Below are 23,924 nucleotides of genomic sequence, written 5' to 3'. Positions count from 1 at the left end.
ATAGCCCTTCGTCAAACGCTGATCCTAAAGGTTTCATTTACCCCTTGCAAAACTCTGAAAATATTTAAAAAAATGTACAGTGCGGGAGAGAAACAAATCAAATATTTTCTAAACACTTTTGTTGAGAAAATAGTATATTATTCAACGATTGTGTTATGATCACACAAAGTATTAATGGTTTATGCAGGGGTATTAATAACCATCACATGAGGGGTGCATACGCTATTTTTTTACAATCGATAAATAATGAAGAACTATGAATACTTTATTTATATTCGTGTTGAACACAATAATAGTAATTACTCGTATTCTTTAAAAAAATTGTACAGAATTGTAGTTAATGGTATTACTTCGAGTATTACCATGAATATCAAAAAACCATGAACAATCTATTCTTACTTATATTGAACATAACAGATGTTATCCGCTTTCTTGTGCAGTTTTAACCATTTATTCCAGGTCACTGATCTGGAAGGAGGAGAAATCCTTACATTTATGTCATAATTGCTAGTCTCATCAGAGTTCAATATTGTATTGTAATGTAGCCTTCCGCCACCGAATTGAATTTCCAGCCACCATGAAGCTTCAATGCAGTAATATCACCACCGGAATGAACTAATATGGTTGCGTTGCAGATTCGTATCAGGCATATTTGAATTTGTTGCTATTTGCTCCCCTGAATTACCAAATTTATTAATACCAATGTTTCGAATTGTGCATTTTCCATTAAAATAATTAACCGAAAAACATGGGGCGGGGCAAAATTTCAGCTGTAGATTCATATAATTTTTACTAATTTCTTAGTATTTATCAGTAATTGTAAATGTTCGCTGTAATTTTGTTACAGTTTCTACCATATTGATAATTGAGATTCTATGCCTTCGACACGCCCCAATTATTCCAAAAATCGTTGCTACCTAAAAAGAAAAAGTTGAATGGAAAGGAGGATGACCTATGCTAGTTTTCAGACGAAAGGGTTTCCTAAAGAAATATGGTTTTGACGTATCGTATATTGTTTGAAGATATGTGTTAGCACACGTTTTTTCAATTAGGAATCAAGAGTTGCCTAAGTAACCGTGAACAATGTACTAAAATCGAAGACTGTATGAGCCCTACCCGAATAATTGAATTAGGTGTTCCACAAGGTACCGTCCTTGGACCTATACTCTATAACATACCTATATTTGAACGACCTATTCAAATTAAATGTAGAGGGAAATGTGATGAGCTTTGCTGATGACACATCAGTTCTCTACAAAGCCAAAAGTTGGGAAGAATTGAAAACTCTAGTAGACTGGGACTTCGGAACTATCCTTGAATAGTTTGACGGGCAGCTACTAACAGTAAATACAGACAAAACATACTTCACTCCCCCTTCACTTCTTACTCCAAAAATTTGCCCAATTTTGACACCATAAAGATCAAACAAACTATTGAAGTTGTTAGTTTTGAAAGGGCAGATATTTGCAGATACTTAGGAATTCACCTAGATTGTAACTCGAAATGGAAAGTAAAAATAAATTACGTAGAGAAGAAACTGTGAAGTATTCTATAGAGGTTGAAACACTATAAAGATCAAACAAACTATTGAAGTTGTTAGTTTTGAAAGGGCAGACATTTGCAGATACTTAGGAATTCACCTAGATTGTAACTCGAAATGGAAAGTAAAAATAAATTACGTAGAGAAGAAACTGTGAAGTATTCTATAGAGGTTGAAACACTATTCCAAAATACCTACCAAAGGCCAAATGAAAATATTATATTATGCGCTGATCGCAACTATGGAATCATTGCTTGGGGTGCGCCAATAAAACGTTTCTCAAACACCTGGAAAAAATTCTGAAAATGATTCCCAAAGTCATTTTTATAAAACCATATACTCACCCAACTGAACAAATTTTTAATGAGTCGTAAATCTCAGATGTTCGACAATTATATTTCATAAAAAAACACTGCAAAGAAGTTTTCTTTACTTAGGTCCAAAACTTCATAATGCTTTACAAAAAAATGAAAAAAATATCCTGAACTCAAAACTTTTCAAACGGGAAACTAAGTCAGGGGTTCTTCAAATCCCCTACCTCCAAATCCATAGATATGTTGATGTAAAAAATATTTATTACTTTTAAAAATCATTCGTTTCTTTTAATACGCTTCACTGTGATAAATAAATTTGAATCTGTTTCAGAAAATTATTATTCCTTTTGTGATTATGTGTTTCTTATGTATGTACTTATATATTTGTATTTTAATATTCATATAATTCACAAAAAGGATTTGAAGCTTTATAACTCCTATTCAATTATTTGCGAGCGCTTTCGACAGCTGGTCTTGCTGTCATCATCAAGGCTCTACTCAGCCCGACCAGCTGTCGAAAGCGCTCACATATAATTGAACAGGAGTTATAAAGCTCCAAATCCTTTTTGTAACTTATATTAAAATTGAAATACTGAAAATAAAGGAAAATTAGTTGATCATTCAAAATTCTATATTTGTGTATACTCGTATGTTTATAAATGTCTAATGTCTAGCTTGCAGTTGAGCAGCTCAAGCTGAAGGTTTACCTTTTGCAATGCAACTTAATTCATTTGCAACACATTACTTCTCGCATAACATTCTCATTACATAAATTATTATTATTATTTCTTTTCCAATTGTTGAATATCCTTACTATTATTATTCCGTTGTGATGCGTTAGACTGAATATTCATTTTTGAATTTCAGAACAATCATGGTTTTTTTCACTGACAACTTACTTCTGGATTTATTTGGCGTACTCGTAGCTTTATCTGCTGTACTCTTTGTTTATATCAAAAGGAGTTTTCAGTATTGGGATCGAAAAGGTGTCCCATATCTACCACCTAACATACCATGGGGAAACTTGCAGCCACCCCACTCAAGGGATATTCCAGAAGGAGATGATGTAGCAAATATTTATTATAAAGCCAAGGCAAAAGGCAAGTATACCTTATATTGGAACTGTATTTGTTCAAATGTGAATGATGGTTGAAGATGTTAATTGTAAACGCCCTCTTTCATACCGTTTTTTGGGGAAGAAATTCTCAGAATGACACCTTGTATTTTAATGGAGAAGTAGAAAAAAGGTGGTTACGATAAGATACAGCAATTTCATAGTAGACAATAATTAATCTTTAAAATCCATTGAACTTTGGAAACCCCTTATATTCATAATCTCGTTATTCATTTTCGTTGAATTACTCTTAAACAATTAAGTACTAGATTATATCGTCAGAAGTGAAATCACATATGCTTCTTATCATCTGACTTTGTTTTTTATCATATCAAAATCTATTTTCTTGCTCGGTTACTAAGTCAACAATAAATTAAAACATGTATTCTATTCGTGAACCGCGAGCTAGCTAATACCATTGTTAAGTACAAGGTTCTGTGGCGCATGAAGATACATACTATCTTTCAACCTTTATGAAATTTCAAATCATCTAAAGAAACAATTCGTTCATGACACCTATCAGAAAATAACTACTCCTCTGGCTGATACCACGAAGGGCGTTGGATTATATCCGACAGGTGTCAGTGCAGGATTATTCACTGAAGTTATTGCTGCTGGCAATACAACTGCCGCATTAGATTTTCAATTATTGGAACACACTTGCAGACCGGTTTCGGGCTGCTTGCCACTCGTCAGTGCAAGGTAGTCTCTATCATCAACATAAAGTCGATGACTTTCGATAATTGAAAATCGAATTCCATTTTCTGTTATATTAACGACAATAGTTAGTAAGTGTATAGTAAATGTATGTAGGTATAATCAGTGTTCACATTATTGGTAACCAACGAACCAGATATTATCATGGATATTATTTTACAAATTGAAATACATGTACAAATTTCAAATTCCTTTCAAAACAATCTAATTGTAATCTGTCTTCAGGTTGGAAATACATTGGGATATATGTTATGACAGGGTCAGTATTTTTACCGGTGGATTTGGAACTAATCAAACATATTATGACCAAAGATTTTCAACATTTCGTTGACAGAGGAACTTATGTTAATGAGAAAGATGAGCCAATAAGTGAGTATATCAATTACTTTTGTACTTTTCAAAAAGAGTAACACCCTCTATGAATCTCCCCCACCTAGACGTACCCTCCCATAGTATTTTATTATTATCATCCTTCGATTAGAGAGCTCTGATGTTGTTATAAATGAGCCTTCCCAATGTTTTTGAGGTTGTTACAAAGAAGCCACTATTTGTTTGTCATTTGTCAAGCTTTCATCAATTTTATTACCTTCGTCAGGAAAACTAAAGTAAATCACATGATTTTTGTAGAGATATAAACATATTACACTTACTAACGAGATAATAAAGAAACTTGCACAACATGAACAGAAAAAACCAAAAGATTTAAAAATAAATCAAATTTTGACAGTGTCATGTGGGAACAGTCTAAATACTAAAAGGTTTTTTATATCTTCCTTATCTTTGGCTCAATATCTTAAGATCTGTCTTCTCCTGTATATGATGTTCTTCGTTAAATGCAACAATTTATTTAACTGTAACTATCTACATGTTCATTATTTTATGTTGATTTTCTGTTTCAAAATATCAATTTTTGCCCAGCTGCTCATCTGTTTTCCATTGGAGGAAAGAAATGGAGGAACCTGAGGACCAAATTCACTCCCACGTTCACTTCAGGAAAGATGAGACAAATGTTCGAGACCATAGCAAACTGCGGACATATTCTAGAGAAGTATATAGAACATGAAGTAGATCACCATGAACCTTTGGATATAAAAAATGTTTTAGGTAATGTTTATTTTTATCATATACCGGAAATCTGGAAGGTAGCGCGAATCGATCATTTGAAAAACCCGCGTGATGGGATTGTCAAAGCTAGGTTGGTACAAATGTCCCCTATACACCCGCGGAGTTTGACCACAGAATAGTAAACAGCTTACTATTCTGTGGTTTGAGCACCATCCGCCATTCAGTGTGTTAACAGCACTCAATTTGTCAACTAGTTTCGTTTCTGATATAGTGGTGTCGAATGGGCCGATAACGAACGCTCACAAAGAAGAGGTGAAACTCATTTCTTGTTTTAAAAGATATAATTCTCTCATTCACGCCGGTTAGAGGCCGGAGTTGATTGGATGTTCACGTGGGAGTAGTATTGCAACAATTACCTTTTATGAAGAAGACGATGATATTTTTATACGTACTGTAAATGTCCGCCGTTGGAAGACGTGCCTACAAATAACGTAAATTTTAGGAAGATTAGGCTGGTTATCTCAACTTGACAGGGGCTGGGAAGAGATAAGCAACATGGTGTTATCAATACCATAAACAAAAGTTGGTTATCAAAGGTATAAGCAAATATTCACCGACCAATAGAAGAAGGAATTAGAAAAATATGTACTCATGGTTTCGAGTATTTATTTTGGTGTGTTTTCAAAGGGTATTCCAAAAACAACGTTACATTTGCCATACCATAATCGTGATTTCGAATATTCATTGAATTTTAGATTGAATGAATATGATTTCGCTACGTTTGGCATTTTAGTTTACAAGCATTGCGGCTTGATGGATTTATATGTTTGTTATTTAAGTTACCATTGGAGCAATTATGTTTTTCCTACGAGGAAGACATTTTTTTCTCTTCTTTGATATAATTATTTGCGTACTTATATAATTCCACTTTCAATGAAAATATTCATTTGAATGTTTTTTTACCCCTCAATTACCTATGTGACAACCATCCCCGGCCCGGGGTTGAAACTCACACTTTTCGTTTCCATTTACAACTGTTATATTTCTTCTATGGATGATGTTGGAGAAAGAAGAATATTTCTTTTCAAAAGAGTGTCATAAATCTCGTCATCTCAGGGTTTTTTGGGGTTGTAGGAGCAGATGGAACAAATGTGGATCCGGTCGACTTGGCCAATTTATTCGAGTGGTTTATCTATCAGATATGATACCAACGAGAGTACGAGAGCTTGACAGAACTAAAACTATAAATTGTTAATATCCAGAAATACATTTTGGAAATAAAGTTACATTCCCATGTACCAACTAATTCAAACCTACCTATATAAATGTAGGCACACCATATCTTATATTTCTGGATTACTCCCAAAGACATTCAAAATAACTCTAGCTGTTTCGAAATGTAATAATTGGGAAAATGTCGATGGCAACCAATTGTTTCCCACTGCAAACCTGAGTTTTATTTCGCATAAAATTAACGATATTACAGAAAAGGGTAGATAGTTTTTTATAGTCCTTCCAGTGGAATGCTCCGGATCCACGTCAAACGTAGTTTCTTTGCCAATTCTGGCCTTTTGGGTATGTAGCCAACAATACCACACGGGTTTAATGCCTATTGCTCATTAGTGGTAGTACAAAATAAAATATTGAATGCAAAACAATAATGGCGCTTCAACCGACAAAAGAAGGACATTTATACAACAACGAATAATTCCTGTAAATACGAACGACGTACTAAGAAAGGAGAATGGTTTTGTTGCAAGAGTATAAAAGTACTATCTATTGATATGAAAATATCGTTGATAATTCAAAAAAAAAATAACTTCCCACCCCTTTCTCCCCTACAATGCATTTAAAAGCGGTCAAGACGTGGTGGTCAACTGAAGTTAACATCGCTAAAGTAAAATAAATCGTCGTTTAGATCATATCCGCTGAAATTTAAGCGTTTCACGGATCAGTTCCTACCATTTTAAACGAGCTTTTAGGCATGTAACTCGTTGTCGCTCGACTAGTGCAAATTCGTCGAAAGAGACCAGACATGCGAAAAGAAAACTTATGGATTCAATAAATCTTATTTAACAGTCACCGTATCCTTTTGATACGGCTCTGGTCGATTTTTTTTTTCTAAACCTCAAATAACCACTTGGAGGCCCCGATTTCAGTCGATTAATAACAGAAAAGGGAGTTTGCAGCGAGTATTGAAGCCGCTCGGGCAACTGCTTCCAAGCGATATGTTCCAATTCCTGCTGTCTCTTGGTCGCAGACCGTACAGAAAAGGGGATGCATCATATTTAGTATTTTCATTTTGAGTTGATACATCTCTTCCCGATCCATTTCACTACTCCAAATGAGTATAGTAAGATTGGAAAGGTAAGCATATTTGTTGCAGCAACTTTGTTCTTCCCCGACAGGTCCGATGACCAGATCTGTTGTTACCTTTCGTGAGAGGCGGTGTTCCACCTCGAAGTGTACATCCCTCCGGCATCCAGAATTCCCTAGTCTACGAGCTGGACATTTTGTCTGTAATTCCTGCATCGCACTCTTTTGAAATGAACCGTTGCACATTCATCTATCCCGAATTTCACACAGATATAATTATCATTACTATTTTTGGAGGGGCCAATTACACCATCATGAATTGTACTTTTCCAGCTTGTTATACTACCGACATAATCGGTTCCTGCGCTTTTGGCTTGGACTGTAATAGCTTCAAAGAACCCAATTCTCCGTTCACACAATTCGGTCAAAGAGTATTTCGTACAGATGGGATTCGCAATTTGAAGATAACTTTCATGGGGGCATTTCCCAATTTATCCAAGATGTTAAGAATGCGATTAACCGAAAAAGAAGTGGAAGATTTCTACACGAAGGTTGTTGAAGACACTGTGAGATACAGAGAGAAGGAAGGCGTTACTAGACCAGATTTTCTTCAGATGTTGATTGACATTAAGAACAAAACTAACGAACATACAGGTAATGTTATTATTTCATTTACTTTATGACAAATTGATGTGTATAGTCGAATGAAAGCTAGTCATCTTAAATTTTTTAAAACGTAGAATATAGCAAACAGCAAACTGGTGCTTCAGACTCCATCTTCTTTGGTTTAAGGCAAGTCGAGAAGCATGTTGTTCTTCTGGTATTTGTGTTTAAGGGCAATGCTTGTTTCAAAATTGGAAAATTCTTTTATTAGGATCGTTTGTCGATTCTGGAGATTGCTGTCTTTCGTCTTTGGTTGGCATTTTCGAAATTATGAATACTAGCTTTTTCTCTTTGTATTCTTTGTATTTGTTTTTCTGCATTTCTGATTCTTTCGTCAATTTTCATGGCTTCTTCAATGTGGCGTGATGTGATACTGTAGTCGTTCTTGTACCCTGTTATTTACTGATCTTTTTGATATTCTCATACACACATTGACTAGAGAGGTCATATTTTTCATTTTTGATGTTCCATTGTGATTAATTTTTACCTCAAATTTCATTAGTAAAAGTTGTCATCTGTCTATGAAGCTAGTAGCGAACAGTAGAAAAAGCCTTCTTGATGAGTCTTACATATTTTCTTGCTATCTTTATCGATGTCAGTGCTCAAGAGGAATTCTTTGAATCATACCCTTTCGAAATGTTATATGATGGAATTGGTCGATACTCGATAAAAATTCATAACTAACGATTTCTTTCGATATGTGGTGATTCGATAATTCATTGATCTCACTTCAGACCTATGCTGTACATATAGACTAACACAACATTTCTTTTTCTTCAGGCGATGGAACTAGCTTGACAATGGACGAAATCGTTGCCCAGAGTTTTGTTTTCTTCATTGCCGGATTCGAAACGAGTTCAACCACAATGACTTTCGCACTGTATCAGTTAGCTACCCATCCCGAAATTCAAGAGAAAGTTAGGAGCGAAATAAATTCTGTGCTGGAAAAACACAACAACCAAATCACGTATGATGCACTGAATGAGTTGAAGTATATGGGAAAGGTAATCGATGGTAAGTTGGACAAACAATATTATTTTCAGCAAAATTTTCAAAACGGTTATTTTTCTGAACTCATGTTGTTTTACAAGTAACTCAGTTTTTAAGTGTACCGTAAAGTTTTCAAGGAATATAATAATAATAATATATTAATAATAATTTATTCTCCTCTTATTTTACATTTTTGTACATACACATGACACAGTGCAGAAGATAAGCGGGGAAGGGGAATAAATCCAAAAATTAACTTCAGTAATGTCTCAAAACTGTAGATGGGCAAACGAGGAGAAAATTTCCCCAGAGAAAGCTGAAGGAGAATAGGACTAGTTTTTTACCAATTCAACAAATTATTGATTATATTAAATTATTGGAGTATATCTGACAGGTGTCAGTGCAAGATTTTTCACTGAAGTTATTCCCGTATATGCTGTTGGAAATACAACTGCCGGAATCGATTTTCAATTATTCTAACACAGACCGGTTTCGGGCTATTTAGTCACTCATCAGTGCAAGGTAGTGTCCATCATCAACATGAATTCGATAATTAAAAATCGAATTCCTTTCAGAGTATCATTCCTCGAACTAGGTTGAAGCGAACGACGAACAATATCAGTGTTACTATCTTCATTCGGGTTTGAAGGCCGTCGTAGTTTGGAACTGCATCCAAACGTTTCGCCAGCATGAATGGCTGGCTTCTCCAGAGGTTGATTCATCTCGATGATTCACCGATGTCATCGGTGAATTTTGAAGATGGTAACATTGAAAATTTCGGCCGCGAAAGCCTTAACCACTTTGACAAACAATTTATTTGTCATCGCCCCATCTGAAGTGTTACTTAAATAAATCGACAGTAAATTTTTGATTTCAGAAACTTTGAGAATGTATCCGGCTCTTCCAGTAGTCACCAGACGATGCGTGGAAGACTACCGAATACCTGATTCGGATGTTATTATAGAAAAAGGCATTGAAGTTTTCATTCCTATCAAAGCAATCCACTACGATCCAGAGTATTATGAAAATCCTGAAGTTTTCGACCCCGAAAGATTCAACGAGGAAAACATTCAAGGAAGGCATCCTTACGCTCATATTCCCTTCGGCGAGGGACCCAGGATCTGTATAGGTAGGGTTTATAATTGGTTCCATAGCACATTTCACCGTGGTTCAGTGTTCATGGCAATAAGTCAAATGGAAACTTTCTTCAACTGGACATGTCCAGTCCAACTAGGATCTATTCTTTTTATCCCAAAAGAATAAGATTCATTCAGATAACGTGTACCTTTGTCTATGCCTGTTAAAGATTCCATCTTCTTTCGACCTACTGACAACTTCGCATAACGAAAAGGAAGAAATTTTCGAGCGTTTCGTTTTATTTTTAACTGCCGACAACATACTTACTAAACTATAATTTGGATTCTCACTACCTACCAGTAATGCATACATCCCAACAGTTTCTTGGACGAGAAACGTTAATCCTTGTCTATTCTACGTCTACGTTAATCCTTGTCTGTCTACTTCCTTGCGTTTTCTTTTCACTTCGTTGTATGGATATTTTCCGCTTCCTGGGAGCCGTATGATCTGTCTATTTTTCCCAAGTCCAACAATCTTGTTCTCTTTACTTGACGTATGACATACTCTCCTGCATACGGTTTGAGTGGTCCATATATTCAATTATCTAAAAAATTATTCTTTCAGGGTAGTCTCAACTCACCTACACTATAGGTTAATCGACTGACACCTATCAGATAACAACTACTTCATCAATTCCTCGTACAAGGAAAAAACTGAGCTGATTCTTGCTTTGTTAAAGCAGTTCTTCAGTTTTCTTCTCGGACTGTCCCCATATAAAGGTTTTCCATATGTGTTCCCTGGTATGTTTTCCAGAACTCCCTATGGTTCTTATATACCCATTTCCTAATCTGGTTCTGTACCAACGATTTTGGTACTCCCACAGCTGTTTCTGGACTCACGATGATGTTCCTTGTTTGGCACATTTGTCAGCTTTTTCGTTGCCCATGATACCTGTGTGTCCTGACAATCAGTTTATAGTCAATATATTCCTGTTCGCAGTTTCCCAATATGGATTCTAACCAAGCGATTGTCGTGAAGTATTGCTGTTGAATGGCCGGAGCCAGTTTCTCCATAAGATCTCGTCTACCTCCGGATACTCATAGTTCTCAAGCAACTTCTGGAGGTCAAATAATTTATTCATTACAGCAGACTGAAAAAAGTCGACGAAAACGCAGTATTTTTACGAAGATAACTCGAAACTGAAATGTCTTTTCATTTCGGTTAAAAAATCAAAAGTTATTTTGCTAGAAGCAACGACCATTATATACCGAAAAACTAACTGGATAAGTAGAATGAGAATCAAAAATACTGTCTCTAGACCAAGTTTGCATCATCAGGAGACGAATCAAAACTCACTCTTGATTTACTTAACGAATAACAAGAATTACGGGAAAGCACGAACAAAAAATATTTAGAGATGAACGCAAGTTGGTTAAGTTAGGTTGGGTTTAAGATGCAACACATCAATTCAATAAATTCATCCGAATCTCTTGATATGTTGATTTAAGTGACAGTGACCTATTAGCAGGCCTGATGTAGTTTATTAATTGTATGGTGACATACTTCGAAAGATGTGCAGATGTCTTCCAATGGGCCAATCCGGATAGATTTGTCCAGAAGTCTAAAAACTTTTTTTTGCAGTACCTACTAAGTGCTTGAGAAAAACCTGCTGGTGATAGATCCTGATTCTATTTCCTCCTTGCAAGGGAGTCAGCAACTTCATGACCTTCTAGACTCTAGACTAGTGTGGCCGAAATCCAGATCAAATACAACTCGTCAAATCTTCATAAAGAGAAGAGTTTTCCGGCAGATAGAGTCATTGGCCTGGCAATCATCACATATAATAAATGGATTTGTTTGTGTTTTAAGTCCCAAGATTCTCCACAGATCCTCCAACATATCCATAGGAATAGTCTGGATTTCGAAGTCAAACTTCGAAACAAATGTAAATTAGATAGTTCTTACTTGTATGTAAAGCCGTCTCGCAACCAAAACTATTTGAGTTTACCAACTATTCGGAATCATTATTATGTGTTTTTCCTTAGGTTTGTATCATATTATTTTTTATTTCAATAATAATAATAACATGATATGATAACATGATGGAAAACATATACGTAGGTTATTCTTCACTCAAATGATGAATTACTTTGATGTCTGATGTATAGTAAATATCATCACAAATATATCTTTCATGGCATAACTTTTCAGGGTTGAGATTTGGTGTGATGCAGTCTAAAGTTGGTCTCGTTAGTATTCTCAAGAATTTCAGAGTGACACTCAGCAGCAAAACTAAATTACCTTTGAAAATTGACGTCAACTCTTTTATTCCCACAACAGAAGGAGGAATGTGGCTGAATCTGGAAAGAATTGGTAAATAATGTAACTCGAGATTTTGCACAATCAAGTTTTGAAGATGTTTTTGTTATTGGGTGATTTTGAGTTTTTTTTATTCAAACCTTATGTACTGAAATAAAACATAGACGTGAAAGAAAATATTTTTCTCTATTCATATTCCTAATTCCAAAATAATCAAAGATCATTGTGAGATCATTGTGTAATTCCCCACACCTACCTTTAACTCTGTAACAGTAAATAAACCATACTTTCATTGCCTTCTTTACCAAGGGCAGAATGCATTCATATACAAATAAATATAAACTTGATAAGCCCCCACTACTTGCAGACAGTTGACAGCTAACAGATCCATTGACTCTGGTTTCGACGAATTTCATTGATGAAAACAGATGAAAAAGGGACAACTCAGCTGAATTCTGAAAGCTATTGTGAATTGATCGGTGAAGAAAAATGCGCATTATAGGAGGTATCCTAAATTCATCAGCGAGTCCACTGACTAATCCGATTAATTAATTTTTATTGGTTCATTCGAAACTTCAGCGCGTCCATGGTTGAAGCAATCGGTCGGAAATTTCTGTTGAATTCAAGAACTCGCCTAAATTTGACATGATCACACTGTTACATTTCTCAAGACCGAAGAACAACACTGAGTATGACTCATCGTAAGAAGAAACGCCTGTCACCTATTGCGGTGATTAAATTGTTATTGTTCCACAAATAATGATTTTCACCGCAACAGTGAGCGGAACTAGCGAATAAAATTTATGGCTTTCCCCCACAATAATAATCAGCAGTATTTGTTGTGGAAAAAGTCATTGATACACAACGGTTTTAATAAACAACAATTGTATTGAAAAAATGATAAATCTTAAAGTATATAACCAGCGTAAGGGTTGAAACTTGAAACAGTTTCTAAACTGCCCACGTCGGGTAAGTATCAAAATCCCAGATGAGTGTTCCGTAGAAGGGATATATGCAGAAAAGTACCCCAGCAGCTATAACAATCATCCCAAATCCAACTTTCATCATTTCCCAGGTTGGCATGTTACAGGGTGCAGCAGCAATCGCGTTTGGAGGAGTTGACACTGGCAAACAAAACGCTAATGAACAAGAGAGGGAAGATGGCATCATGAGGAACATTGGATGTAGCTTGGAAATCTGTGAAAAAGTAGTGAAAACTGATGTAGTGATAACTTTATGTTCTTTTGAAGTGACTGATTTAAATAATGAAAAATTGTTTATGTAAATATACGACGGTGATCTGAAAAGTTTCCAACCCAACAAAGACATTTTTCAGTTTTTTTAAATTTTTTATACATAGTTAATTTCAAGGAAAAAAAATAATTTCTGGCCACCTGAATTACGAGAAAGATAATGTTTACTACCGCAGTTATGAATGAAATATTAAGCATAAAACTCTGTAGATCCTGGAAGCCAGACATAATTGTAACAATAGAACCTTCAATAACGTTTATATTACATGGACGCATTGAAGCCCCCCTGAAAGTTACCCTATAAATGATAGTAATCTTTGACTCACCACTGACAAATCTGCCATAACCGGAAGTACTATGGTAGCACAGGCGACATTACTCGAGAAAATCTGCGTGATTACAATTACCGTACAGCACGCGATAATCATGACGTAATTTCTGTCCAAAGAACCGAATTCTCTCAACCATCCCGCGATCATGGCACTCATGCCGCTCTCCTTTGATCCATCCGCCATCGCGAAACCACCCCCCAGCAGGAAGACTAAGCCCCAAGGCATCTTCTGGTTGACGATCTTCCAAGTCAGTAGCGCCGGGGACGTTGTTTTCGGCCTCTTCTGCTCATCCTTGCTGAACGCATATATGAAGTTCGGATTGGATGGAACGAGGAAGAGGATCATGACAACCAAAATGGCTACAGTAGCGTCACCTACCTGAAAATTCGAACAAGCTGGGTTTTATACTCTGGGAGATTGGAGGTGAGCTATGCTGTGGTACTGTGAAGTACTTTAGTTAAAGTACTATTTTACTTAAAATACTCGGTACTTTGGGTACATTAGAACTGTAATTTAAGTAAGTAATTTCATAAAAAAGGTACTGGTATTCGAATAAAGTCATTTTTCCCATGTGTAGAGTACTGGAACTCTAAATAAAAATACTGGCAGTCGGGATCTGAAAATTCTACCTTGGTTCTTTATAAAACTTTTACTTGAAGTACTGGAAATACTTAAAGCAAAGGAAATTTTGGTACTCGTGTAACTAAGACTAATTTTCAATTATGGATTTCAGCTATTTAATTGATATTCATGGCGAGAATCATGACATACCACTAATTTTTCTCAAGTCCAATGTTATCCTCAGATTAAACAATTGAAATTACAACTTTCTGGTCCCTAGAGTTTTTGTGCATGGTTTTCATGAAAAAAAAAGTAATTTCACAGCCACAAAACAAAACATATGTTGAATTTTCTCAAATGTTCTCAGTACTATAATTGCATCAATAGTAGAGCTGAAATAATTTCCCATGTCTTCATTATTTTTCTGACATCCCTTCAATTTATAGGTATAGACTTTTGACTTTTTACTTTTGCTTACTTGAAAGATTCAAAATACATACTGTGTACGTGAGCGCGGGATCATTTTGCCCCGTGCGTGTAAATTATCGTTATAAGTAACGACATGCCAGATCTTTCTACATTCCAGATCTCTTTATATGATGATTCATAAGACAGTGACTTATAAAAATAGGTCTGTTATACAACGTAGGCCAACCCTGCTGCAGCCTAACAATTTTTTGATGAACCTCTTCAAAGCAGGTAGAATCTAGGTAGATTTTTCGAAAAGTTTGGCCATAGGAAGAGTCTGGCTTTGTTTAGAAGATCCAGTTGAATTGTCCAAGTTCCTCCTTCTGCTGGAGGGACTATCACAGTATTGCTGCCTCTGGTACCAACCAACATTGTTCTAAGTTCTTTGGAGGGTATTACAGACTACCCTTCCTGTTTACCCTTTAACTCTGCTGCACCCTGAGTAAGATTATCTTTTCAACTAAGATACCTACCTTTATACTGGTGAAATATTCCACCCATCCTTTGATGAAGCCTGGCTTCCGGAAGAACCACAATAATATAGAGAGCACGAAGCATATTCCTACGGATATCTCATGGGCAGACATTTGACCAAGTTCTTCTATATGGTCCCTGATGACACCTTTGGCTATAAGTCGTCCTTCTGGTCCTACTTCAACTTTCTTTGCGTCTTCCGATTTGGGTCTGAAAAGTCCCAGGAAATAAAACTGAAACCATACCACTCCGATAATCATCGTTATCAACATTATCGGAACGTTCAGTATCATCCATTTATCAAATTCCACACCTGAAAATAGGAGGTTTATGATTCATACTCACAGTCAAGGCGGAGTATTAAAAAAAGGTAATTCAATTCCTTGGCAAAAATCATATTATTTCAATGTTTGAACTCTTGAGACTTGACTACTGAAACAGGTTGCAAAAATACAATAGGGTGAGGCTGCAGTCTTTTCTATGAGCCTAGTGTTAATATTCGACATTGACTAGAGAAAACGATTTCCCCACTATAGAACAACACCGTCCCTTGATACGCGTTTCGGAATGTAGGCTTCCACGGCTGAAATAGGACCTTCTTCGTTGTTTATAGATCTTATTCTACATTTTTCGAGTTTCAAACTTTCAGAGATGTCTAGAAGTATGTTGTCATGTATCGGTCTCAACAATTTCAAACATTTTTTAGTTATTTGTGCTAGTTTTTGAAGGAACGTTGAGTAACAATAGACTTCTTTGGTCTACGAAACCTAGTATGTGTAACATGTTCTTTGAAACCCCTTATTATGGTTTGCTTAGTTTGACCAACATACGTTTTATCGCAACCCTCACAGCTTATTTCGTACACGGAGCCAGTAAACTTTGAGCATGTTTGAAAGATGCGCGTGCTGTCAGCTATTTCCTTGATACGTTTTTTTCGCGATGCCATAAACTGTGGGTTAGTCTATATTAAAACAGTCAATTTGTCTCGTATCATAATTATGTACCATTTTATTTTTTATGAATTTATATTCAAGTAAACTTTTCGTGTATGAATATTCATATTCGCATTTCATCGGGAATTTTAATATACAACAGTTCAGTTGATTTATGAATATTCATAGTAGGTTCCAGTTATGATAATTGAAGATTACATTTCATTACTTTTTTTGCAATATTTTTGGAGGTTTCAAACTATTTTGGGTGGCAATGCTCCAAATGGGGTTAATATAAGTAAATCTAGGGTATGTGGAATATAGCTACTTTTCAAACAAATTGGTCGACTTCAGCTTTTGGATCTTCTGAGAAAATCGCTAAGATACTTTAAGCTCTAACTTTATTACTTAATCTCACCTGGACTATCAGGAAATCGAGCTTCATAGAGCCCTTTGAAGGCTAAATTCGTCCCTGAACCAATAACGCATCCACTTCCTCCTATTGAAGCTGCGTAGGCTGTTGATATGAAATAGCACATCGTTATTTTTGTGGGTCTTCTCTTATCCTGTTCATCTTTTTCCAGATCTTCCTCGGGAGCGGTTATCTGTTCAGATTTATCTTGTTTCTCGAACATATCTATAACGCCTTCTCTCTTTCATGAAAGTAGCGAGAACCGAGAAGAAATATTATTTTACGAATATAAAGCTCAAGAGAATTTGTCAAATCGCCAAGTTTTTTTTCAACGAGAATTTGAACATAAAGGTATTCAAACCATTGAAATGATTAACATTTTCAAAAAGAAATTAGAAAATTAAATTCTGAAGACCTTCACGGTAGAAGGTCAGAATCAAAAAGCGACTTCCACCCATGAAAAGTATTTTATATGAAATTATGTTAAAAAATGAATCTCTATTGGAGTGGTCGAAAAAATATTGGTCAGACTATGATTTATTGAAAATTCAGAAATAGAAATCTGTAATTGAGAAAGAGATTGACTACAAAAAAAATCACGTGGTGTATGAAAATTTGACGTGGCTTCCAAATATGATTCCTCAAATAGAACCTATGAATTGCAAGTTCGAATATGTTAAAATAGAATACATTCGAGATATGGAGGAATGGAAATACTAATCTTCAATAGTACTCCTAAATTTGTTCTTATTTTCTTTTTCAACGTCCCAATATGACTACTCCAACAGTGACCTTCATCAATGTAGAGTCTCTAAAATTTTGTAATTTGACAATATTTAACCTAACCTAACTTAACCTACCTCTAGAGACTCCAGTGTTGCTTGTATGATTGGAATCATCATGGCCGTAGCTGCTGTGTTGGAAATCCACATGGATATAAACATGGTGACCGAGCAAAGTCCCACGTTCAGTCTTCTGGGGCTGCACCCCACTAAATTAATAACGTTGAGAGCAATTCTGGTGTGCAGTTTACAATGTTCAACTGCTATGGCAATAATAAGACCTCCCACTAACATCATGTTCGTTTCATTTAAATAACTGATCGAGGTTTTACTCGAATTCAGAACACCCATGAGCGGGAAAAGGACCATGGGAATAAGAGCTGTTATTGGCAAAGGAAGAGCTTCCAACACCCAGAGTCCTGAAGAAAAAATATATTTAGCGAGTAGATACATAAGGAATTGAGTATCAATATTGAAAATACGAGAGAGTTTGATAATTATTTGCTATGTGGACTTGATTGTTGAACAATTTCAACATAAATTTGTCCAATTCATTAGTTTGACTTCCATAGTCTGAAAATGTTAATCCATTTGAAATCAAGAAACTTCACACTGTATTTTCCGAAATAGACTGTCTCCTACGTCGTGGTAATTGGCAATGCAATTCATTGGAAGCTGGTGGAATTACTTTTGAAAATACATGTCTTTCCAGAATGTAATCCAATGCGTCACATTCGCATAAAACAACACAATATCTCTGTCCTTTTCTTGCATTTGCGCACGGTTAGTTTAGTGTCGATATTAAGAGTGACTAGCCAACTATTTTTCCGATTTTACGTTGCCTCTGATCAAAGCTATATTCATTTTTCTTTTGTCTTGTCTGATATCGAGTCCCAATACGAATATTGGGTGCTTTTGTTGAGATAATTCCAAAGTTAACCTAGATTAGCGAATTAAATTTTAAAGCTTTGTTTGCTTTGGCAATTCTTTGAACTGGTGTTCAACTGTTAAAGATCCATTGTCTGATAGAAGATCCCCCTCGCATAAACAATCCTGTACCGGGGTTGCGATATTTGGTTGTTGTATTTTCCCAACTTCTAGCTCCTCTATCATGATTCTCTTGTTGAGCCCTTCTTCACTATATTAATATAATAGCTGTGGACTGAGATGACTAAGTCGTCTACATAGCACAGTATTTTTTGAACATTACGGCTCAGAACACGTAGTAACTCATCACTGCTGTTTTCCCCCATATTGGTCGTGTATATCAACATTTCTTTAAGTAGGCCATCTAAAATGATCGATAAGAACTCTGCTTTCCTCGACAAACAATGACTTACGTTCAATATGTCCGTGTTCTTGTAACAGACGAAACGTTTCGACCACAATTTACTAGCCTGGTTAGTTCTCTTCAATCGTGACTAAGGCTGTGGAAGCCTATGTTATTGAACAGTGTGGTGTTTTATCACCAGGTACTGGAAAAATAGGAAACCTTCCTGGAGTGCGATCTACCAAGGAGAGATCAGGAAGGTGATCTAAACTCCAGGTCATGTACGTGAAAGAAGTCATAGGTATTTGATTCGTTATAAAATATTGTAATCACCGTTATTTACTTTTGTAACAAACGACACACTGTAACAAGGGCATATGCTGCTTGGCTTTCAAATCGTCATCTTAACCTTCTATTTCATGATATCTATAATATCTTACCTGCCATGAGTAGGACAACATAGAGACACCGATAAGCAGGTACGTTATTGGTAAGGAATACAGGAAGTAGAACTAATGGGTAGACTACTACGAATAGTGACTTCCAGTAGATCTTCAAAACTTTGTAAACTTCTGACGGTAACATTTAATAGGCCTTTTCGAATATACAATGCTAAAACAGAATACATATCATTATTGGTTTATATTTATACAATAAGTTCCATGATAACCGTCGACTATTACTAGGGAGTAGGTAGATCGAGACCCTTGCCAGGTTGAAACATGGGAAGTAGGCAAAATGAGGCCTCCGCATCAAATCACAAAACCCCTACTGTTGTTTTGAGATGTTCGACGTTTCGGCTTCGAATTTGAAGCCATTTTCAAGAGGGTATGACTACAATAAGGTCTCAATTTGCCTACTCCTTAGGTAGTGGCACGCTTTGAGGGTTTTGTGACTTGACGGCGGGGATATCAATATGCCTACTCCCAAGGTCGACTGTGGGTCCAAAGGCTCTGATCTGGTATCTATCTCCTTGGACGAGTGGAAAGACGAAACGGCAGTGGTAGCGAGGGTGCAATTGGTGGTGGGAACGGGAATGTGACTTGCAGAAGCGGGGTCAGAATGTCATCGTCAATTCTTCCAGGTTTGGAGTCCAGCTCCCCTACCCTTTCGACTAATTGTTGGTCTTGAGAGGGACCAATGGGTTCATGACTGATGGATGACGGCATGAAGTCCTTAGACATCAGTGCCGCCCTTCACGGGATACCCCTACCTGGCTGGGGTGGGATGGATGAGAAAGTTATTCATCCGTTAACGGGGGACATGAGGGCCTCATTCGACAAAGTGTCGGGGATTTCTATATCGGGAGGGGTCGTCTACAGCATAATCTGTGGCTTCCCTAACTAACGCAGAAGCGTTTTTGTCGGTAACGCCATGAATACAAAAAAGAAAAGCTTTCGGGTGGACCGTATGTTTATCGAGCTGTTTGGGATGTAGAGTACGGGTTTGATGAAGTTGGATGGAACTTTGGATTTGGGATAGTACGATAGTAGTTTTGGCAAAAGCCGGAGTTGTTGAACACAAAAATAGTTCAAAAACATGTCAGTCCCAGAACATTATTCATTTTAATTTACAGTTTGTTCTACAACACTTTGTTGGCATACGTTATTTCAGAACTTAAACTAAATGTGGCTTAAAGAATGTTCAATCGTTGATAATATTTATACAAATCGAAAACAATGAAAAACATAATTACCTTTCGCAAGTGAAACTACAAATAACAACAGTACATTAAATTATAAATTTTCCACTTTTATCTGTACCTGTTTGCGAAACAGTTCATATATTAACAACTATTTAGTTTGTGTAATGACTGATACCTGCCTTTTTGAGATAAAGTGTATGTTTATCATGTTGTCTCTATATATAAGTATGAAATGCAACACAAGAGTTGTCGAAAAAATTTAAAAAATCAAAGAACGAACCGTATCTCTCGATGTATTGGTGGGTAACTGACTCAATTATTAAAGACTTCGAATGATATTGAACCCCATTTCCATTATAGCCCAGTCAATACATGTTTCACTTCACACGACCCAACTTTGCACGGGTAGCAGAACATACGAGGTGTGTTTGAAAAGTATCCGATTTGTGTTAATATCTTCGCGCTAGAACGCTGCGGAGAATGAGAGTAATCCTTAACGAAATCCGTGATAGCCATAGTTACCGGCTAACGTTTTGAGTCGTGCAGAGCGTGGTTCATGTCTGTGTTGTTTCACTGTTGAAAATTACACAAAGAATAGATCAACAAGTTTTGCTACAATCTCGACAAAAGTTGTACAGAGACGTTTGAAATGATACAGAAGCCTTTGAGGACGGGCACAACACAGATAAAGGAACTGTACAGGCATATGTACAGTTAGTTGACCTTGTTCTGGCCGAACGTCGCTGATCGTGTCCAACTTGCGATTGAAAGTGATAGTCGATGAACTCTTCGTGAACTACAAAATGTTCTCGAAATACAGAAAACTACTGTTTGGGGAATTTTGAATAAGATCATGGGAAAGACTCTCGTGTGCGAAACTCATTTCGAAATTGCTCACCACCGAGCGGAAAGACCTTCGCTCAGGATAATTTGACAATGATCAGTGAAGATAAGAATCTCCTCAAGGTTATTACTGGTTGTGAAACATGGATTCATGGTTACGATACTGAAACTAAACAACAATCTTCAAAGTGGAAACATCCAGACGAACCACAGCCTTAACAAGCAGGTCAAAGTCGGAGCCATGTTATGTCAATGCTAATTGTTCTTTAGAGGTGAGACGATCGACAAGGAATATTATGTTGAAGTTCTGAAAAGATTGCGCGATGCCTTGAGAAGAAAACAACCGCCTTTTTGGTCACTGCGACTTTTGAATGTTTCCCTAATCGAAAATGGCGCTAGAAGGAATGCGGTTCGACGACATCAAGACGACTACTATAGAACTACTACGAAGGATGCCACGGCCCGGATGACGGAGAATTGTACTAGTGCGGAGATATGAACGCAGGTCGGAGACTTTTTGGACACAGCTGGTATATGCATTTGTTCTGTCATAATGGCACAATAACTTGTACGTAAAGATGGTCTCAGTGTTTACTTGGAGAGCGTGCTTTTGAAGATATGAAGACAGGAGGTTCCCCCCTCTAGACAGTTCCAGAACAGTCAAGAACATTCTAGAGTATTCCAAAACAGTACACAACATCCTGGAACTTTCTAGGACACCCCCGAATCTGGTAGAATGTTCGAGAATATTTTGGAATGTTCGAGAAAATCCTAGATCATTGTGGAACAATCAAGGCAGATAGATATATGGTTTGGTAGTGCTCTATCCCCCATTCGTGATAAAAGTTCTCACTAGAAAATTTCCCCAAATCGCTTTTTATGAAAGGAGATAATTGAGCCGGATCATGTCTGTGTTTAATATTGTTTTCATCATTTATATCAGATTTATTATATATCAAGGTGTTGTGTGAAAATAAATATATTTAACTAGACAAAATGTACTGGAAAAATATGACTACTCACTTGATGATTATCTTTCTGAATTATTCCAATGAATTATAGGTTTTGTTCAGCTTTTCAATAATGAATTCGGTTTTCTCTGGATTTCCATTTATGATCATAACCTTTTTGACAAATCGTGACAGGTATGAAACACGTATCAACAGATCGAATAAACAAGGTGTTGTAATTTAAAATGAGAATCTACAGAATGACTTTCTAAAAACATGTTATCGTGTCAAACGAATATACAAAGTGTTACAATTCATTGTCAGAACTTGGTGGTTGCTATTGGTTCTTTCAAAAGTCTTTTCCGTTTTAATGTCATGTGTTTTTGTAGCTTCACATGGATATTCATTCTACTGTGTCGTGGTATATATTGATTGGTTGAGAATTTTGTGCTCTATACATTGATGCTGTTCATTTTTTCTTGTTTGCGAAATTTCGTGCGTGGGTTGGCTGAAGGACTGGGCTGCCATGCGGTTTTTGATGGTTCAAAATGTATTGGAATGATCAATAGGTTCGAGAAGTGGGTGCCCCATGATTTGAACAATCGACAGGAATAGTCACGTTTCGAGGTCTGCTTTTGCGCAACCAAAACGATCCTTCTTTGGATCGGATCGCCACGTGTGATGAATAGAGGATCCCCTACATCAGAAGACGTTCAGGGCAGTGGTTGGACACCGATGAGCCACCCATGCCCTTCCCAAAGGCGAAAAACCCATCAAAGAAAGACCACGGTTACTGTATGGCGGCCAACGGCTGGTGTGATTTACTATAACTTTCTGCAACCGGGCCAAACCATCACAGCAGAGTCCCACTGCAAGTATTATCTGCGTACATAAGCAGCCTTTCTTGAGATATATGAATGGGAAGGTCGTTAATGAAAATGAGGAAAATTAGAGGACCGAGTACGCTTCCCTGGGGTGTACCAATATCTGTTTCAAATTTCTCCGAGATGACGTCATCAATCTTAACAATGAACTTTATTCGCTCGAGGAAGGACACGATCCACTCATTGATTGGGCCGCGGACACAAAGGTTATTCAATTTATCAGATATGAAAGAATTATCGACCGAGTCGAAAGCTCTAGTAAGATCAAAGAAAATTGGGATCACAAATTCGCCAGAGTCCATTTTGTTGTTGACTTATTGAACAAATTCAATCGTGCTTGTTTCAGTTGATAAACCACTACGGAATCCATGCTGGTTGTCACATAAAACCTGATATGTGTTGAGAAAATTTGTGATTCTATTGGCCATTACTTTGTCTATCAGTTTAGAAAAAATGCTTAGTAAAGCGATTGGTCTATAATTCTCAATATTACTTGGATCGCCTTTTTTAAAAATAAGAATTATAGAGGCTAATTTCGGGCTAGAGGGAAATTTGCCTTGCAATACGGACAGATTGATAATATGCTCGAAAGCTGGTGCAATTATATCACTGGTGTCTTTAATTACTGAAATCGGAATTTCGTCCGGACCTGTAGATTTTTTATTCGGTAATGAGTTTATGACCTCAAATATTACGTCCTTTGTGACGGGTTCAAAAAACATTGATGCAGGATTGAATTCACCCGTGGTACATTGTGTGGAAAACTGTTGACCAAAATGTTCATTCAAATCAGTTATCACTGTTGATAAATATCGTCCAAACACAGGGGCCATGTTTTCTGGTTCGGTTAGGACTTGGTATTGAGACTTACCTTAATTTCAAATAACAATCAATGATGAGGCAACTTCTAATCACTTCATAAAAACTTTTATGAGGCAAAAATCGACCGACTAGCCTACTGCCGCCAAAACGAATCTGACGCATGGCTTTTGCACACTGCTGC

General features: G+C 36.6%; 2 protein-coding genes across 4 annotated transcripts in view; one reads left to right on the top strand and one right to left on the bottom strand.

Annotated features, from left to right (window-relative positions):
• Positions 1-12,292, top strand: part of LOC141486627 (probable cytochrome P450 6a23) — an 18,142-nt gene extending 5,850 nt beyond the window's left edge. Inside the window, exons 6-12 of the mRNA XM_074184920.1 lie at positions 2,722-2,954; positions 3,911-4,054; positions 4,604-4,789; positions 7,400-7,720; positions 8,510-8,743; positions 9,597-9,848; positions 12,008-12,292. Of these exons, the coding sequence (XP_074041021.1) occupies positions 2,722-2,954; positions 3,911-4,054; positions 4,604-4,789; positions 7,400-7,720; positions 8,510-8,743; positions 9,597-9,848; positions 12,008-12,177 (1,540 nt within the window). The 3' untranslated portion in view covers positions 12,178-12,292. The remainder of the gene's footprint in view (positions 1-2,721; positions 2,955-3,910; positions 4,055-4,603; positions 4,790-7,399; positions 7,721-8,509; positions 8,744-9,596; positions 9,849-12,007) is intronic.
• Positions 7,398-23,924, bottom strand: LOC111517756 (protein I'm not dead yet). Of its 3 annotated transcripts, none has more exons than XM_074185019.1 (7): positions 23,793-23,924; positions 19,040-19,211; positions 17,408-17,748; positions 16,554-16,788; positions 15,203-15,516; positions 13,695-14,078; positions 7,398-13,312 (listed from the first exon to the last, which is right to left on the bottom strand). In XM_074185019.1, exons 2-7 carry the CDS (start codon positions 19,182-19,184, stop codon positions 13,067-13,069), a joined length of 1,665 nt encoding a protein of 554 aa, XP_074041120.1. In that variant the 5' UTR covers positions 19,185-19,211; positions 23,793-23,924; the 3' UTR covers positions 7,398-13,066. The 3 variants fall into 3 exon arrangements, with proteins under 3 accessions (XP_074041120.1, XP_074041119.1, XP_074041121.1); XM_074185018.1 differs by lacking the exon at positions 23,793-23,924 and adding an exon at positions 22,111-22,343; XM_074185020.1 differs by lacking the exon at positions 23,793-23,924 and adding an exon at positions 20,296-20,557.

Source organism: Leptinotarsa decemlineata, unplaced genomic scaffold (genome assembly GCF_025532065.1).
Source record: "Leptinotarsa decemlineata unplaced genomic scaffold, Ldec_3_MD MMD2_tig00026361_RagTag_RagTag, whole genome shotgun sequence".
NCBI lineage: Eukaryota > Metazoa > Arthropoda > Insecta > Coleoptera > Chrysomelidae > Leptinotarsa > Leptinotarsa decemlineata.
The sequence above is the reverse complement of the archived record's forward strand: the minus strand, read 5'-3'. Positions and strand labels throughout refer to the sequence as shown.